At 48.0% G+C, this 2,500-nt stretch overlaps 1 protein-coding gene across 2 annotated transcripts in view; it reads left to right on the top strand.

Moving 5' to 3' along the window:
* The window catches only part of LOC125040138, an 18,109-nt gene extending 16,283 nt beyond the window's left edge, over nt 1-1,826 (top strand). For both annotated transcript variants that reach the window (XM_047634652.1, XM_047634651.1), the window contains exons 6-8: nt 1-146; nt 431-569; nt 859-1,826. The exon at nt 1-146 is cut by the window's left edge and continues 49 nt beyond it. In XM_047634652.1, the coding sequence (XP_047490608.1) occupies nt 1-146; nt 431-569; nt 859-1,615 (1,042 nt within the window). In that variant the 3' untranslated portion in view covers nt 1,616-1,826. The remainder of the gene's footprint in view (nt 147-430; nt 570-858) is intronic.
* The last annotated feature ends 674 nt before the right edge of the window (nt 1,827-2,500 follow it).

Genomic DNA, 2,500 nt, shown 5'->3' on the forward strand with positions numbered 1-2,500 from the left:
CGTGGCGAACGTAGGCCTGCTGATGGGTGCCAGGATCCTCAGGAGTGCCAAGTTGAGGAAGCTGGAGCACGGAGGGAACAAAAAGAAAGCGTCTACACCAGCAGGAGGAGGAGCAGGAGGGACAACAGCAGGAGGAGGAGGGAGAGGTAAGTTAAAAGGGGCGAGGAAGGATGGAAGGAGGTGACGGATACAGGTAGGAAGGAAGGAAGGAAGAAAGGGAAGGATAAAGAAAGAGGGGTGGGGGTCGAGGAGACTCAAGTCCACGGAAATAGATAAGCATAATGAATAATTCATGGCAGGAAAAAATATAATTGTACCTATCATTATGATCCTCATGTACCTGAATAATAAACTTAATAATGTCAGAAGCAATCATGTCATAAAGAACGAGTAATAATATTGCTTCCCCCCCTTTCCCCCTTTCCCTCAGGATCTGAATGGGTAGAGCTCAACAGACAGACCGCTGCGAGTGGTGCCAATGGTGGCAGCAGTGCCAACACCAGCTCTGACCAGTCTGGCCACACGCAGCCTGCCTCCTCTGGTCTCAGGACGCATCAGACGCGCAACCTGTAAGTGGACCTGCCCGCCACTGTTTCTTTTTGTGTGGACGGCGAATGTTCTTCACGCAACTTCGTATATCTCCTTGACAAATATCTGATAAATATATTTCATTCAACTGTTTCTTTGGAGCCCTGTACGCTTTCTGTGTGTGTGTGTGTGTGTGTGGATAGAAGTGTTTGTGTATGTGCGTGGATGTGTGCGTGTCTGTGTTTATGTGCATAGACGTGTATGTGTGTGGTTGTGTGTATGGCCTGACCCTACGTCGTCCTTGACCCCCTGATGGTCCTTTCCCCTCAGCTGGACGGAGTCGATCAAACTGGTGGTCTGGTCCGGCGCGACGTGGATGCTGGAGCTGGCGTCGTTCGTGGTCACCAACTACCTGGTGACGCCCTCCGAGGCGTGGTACGACTACCTATGGTACCTGCCGTCCACCATGAACGCCCTGCGCGGCGTCGGCATCTTCTCCATTCTGGTGCTGACGCCCGAGAACCGCATCAAGGTGGCCAAGGCGCTGGGGAACCTCGGCTCGTGGGCGGGCTCGGGCACCCTGGGCCGCCCCTCGCGCTCAGAGGCCCACAGCTCGTCGGGCAACCACGCGTCGTCCAGCGGCGGCGGCGGTGGCGGCTCCGCGGGGGCTCCGGAAGCCGGGAGGAGCGCTGGCAGGAGAAACATGTCGATCTCCACCACCATCACTCAGATCACGTCCTCCTTCAGGAGCGCCGTCTCCATCGACCCTCGGCCGGACACTGCTGCGGCGGCGGCGGCGGCGGCGGCGGCCGCGCGCCCTGGAGGAGGCCTGCATCCGCGCGTCGCGCACTCCGTCAGCCAGATCGACACAAGAAGGAGCTCCGTGTCGTCGGAGTCGTCCTCGGAAGGGTTCGAGCTGGACGCCGAGGCGGGCGCAGGCGGCAGGCGCAAGTCGTCCATCGCGGCCAACTTCGGAATGGTGTCGCTGCCCAGCGTCGACGAGGAGGACGTCTTCGACGACTCGACGGCCGAGGCCAGCGCCACGCACGCCCCGCTCGACGCCACCAGGTCCTACAGCAATGCGTAGCCGAGCCCTCCACCCACGGGAGGAGGCGTCGACCTCCGCTCTCGCCTCCCCATTCTGCATCCCGCTTATTCATCGTGCCATTTCGTTCACCGACTTCATGCCATTTCCAGTCATCAGTAAGAAATTGTAAATACGCTTCGTGTCATCCTTTTCCATGGCTGAACATGTACATATCTTCCTGCTCTTGGAAATAAAAGCCATTGATCATTTAGTTCCTTTGTATGACTTTCCCTGATTTATGCAAACCACGAAAAATAGTTATATTGATCAAAGGCCAGAGAACAGACACACATATGCATATATATATATATATATATATATATATATATATATATATATATATATTTATATATATTTATATATATATACACACACATATATACATGTATATATATACATATACATATATAGATACATATATACGTACACACACACACACACACACACACACACACTCACACACACACACACACATACACACACACACACACACACACACACACACACACAGACACACACACACACATACACACATACACACACACACACACACACACACACACACACACACACACATATGAATATATATATATATATATATATATATATATGTATATATATATTATATATATATTATATATATATGTATATATATTATATATATATCATATATATATTATATATATATTATATATATATATATATATATATATATGTGTGTGTATACATATAAACATATATATGTATATATTCGTACATATATATGTATATATATATGTATATATATATATATATATATATATATATATATATATATATATATATATATATATATATATATATGTATGTATATGCCCACATTGCGCGCATATGATATTTACATAC

Source organism: Penaeus chinensis, chromosome 28 (assembly GCF_019202785.1).
Source record: "Penaeus chinensis breed Huanghai No. 1 chromosome 28, ASM1920278v2, whole genome shotgun sequence".
Classification (NCBI taxonomy): domain Eukaryota; kingdom Metazoa; phylum Arthropoda; class Malacostraca; order Decapoda; family Penaeidae; genus Penaeus; species Penaeus chinensis.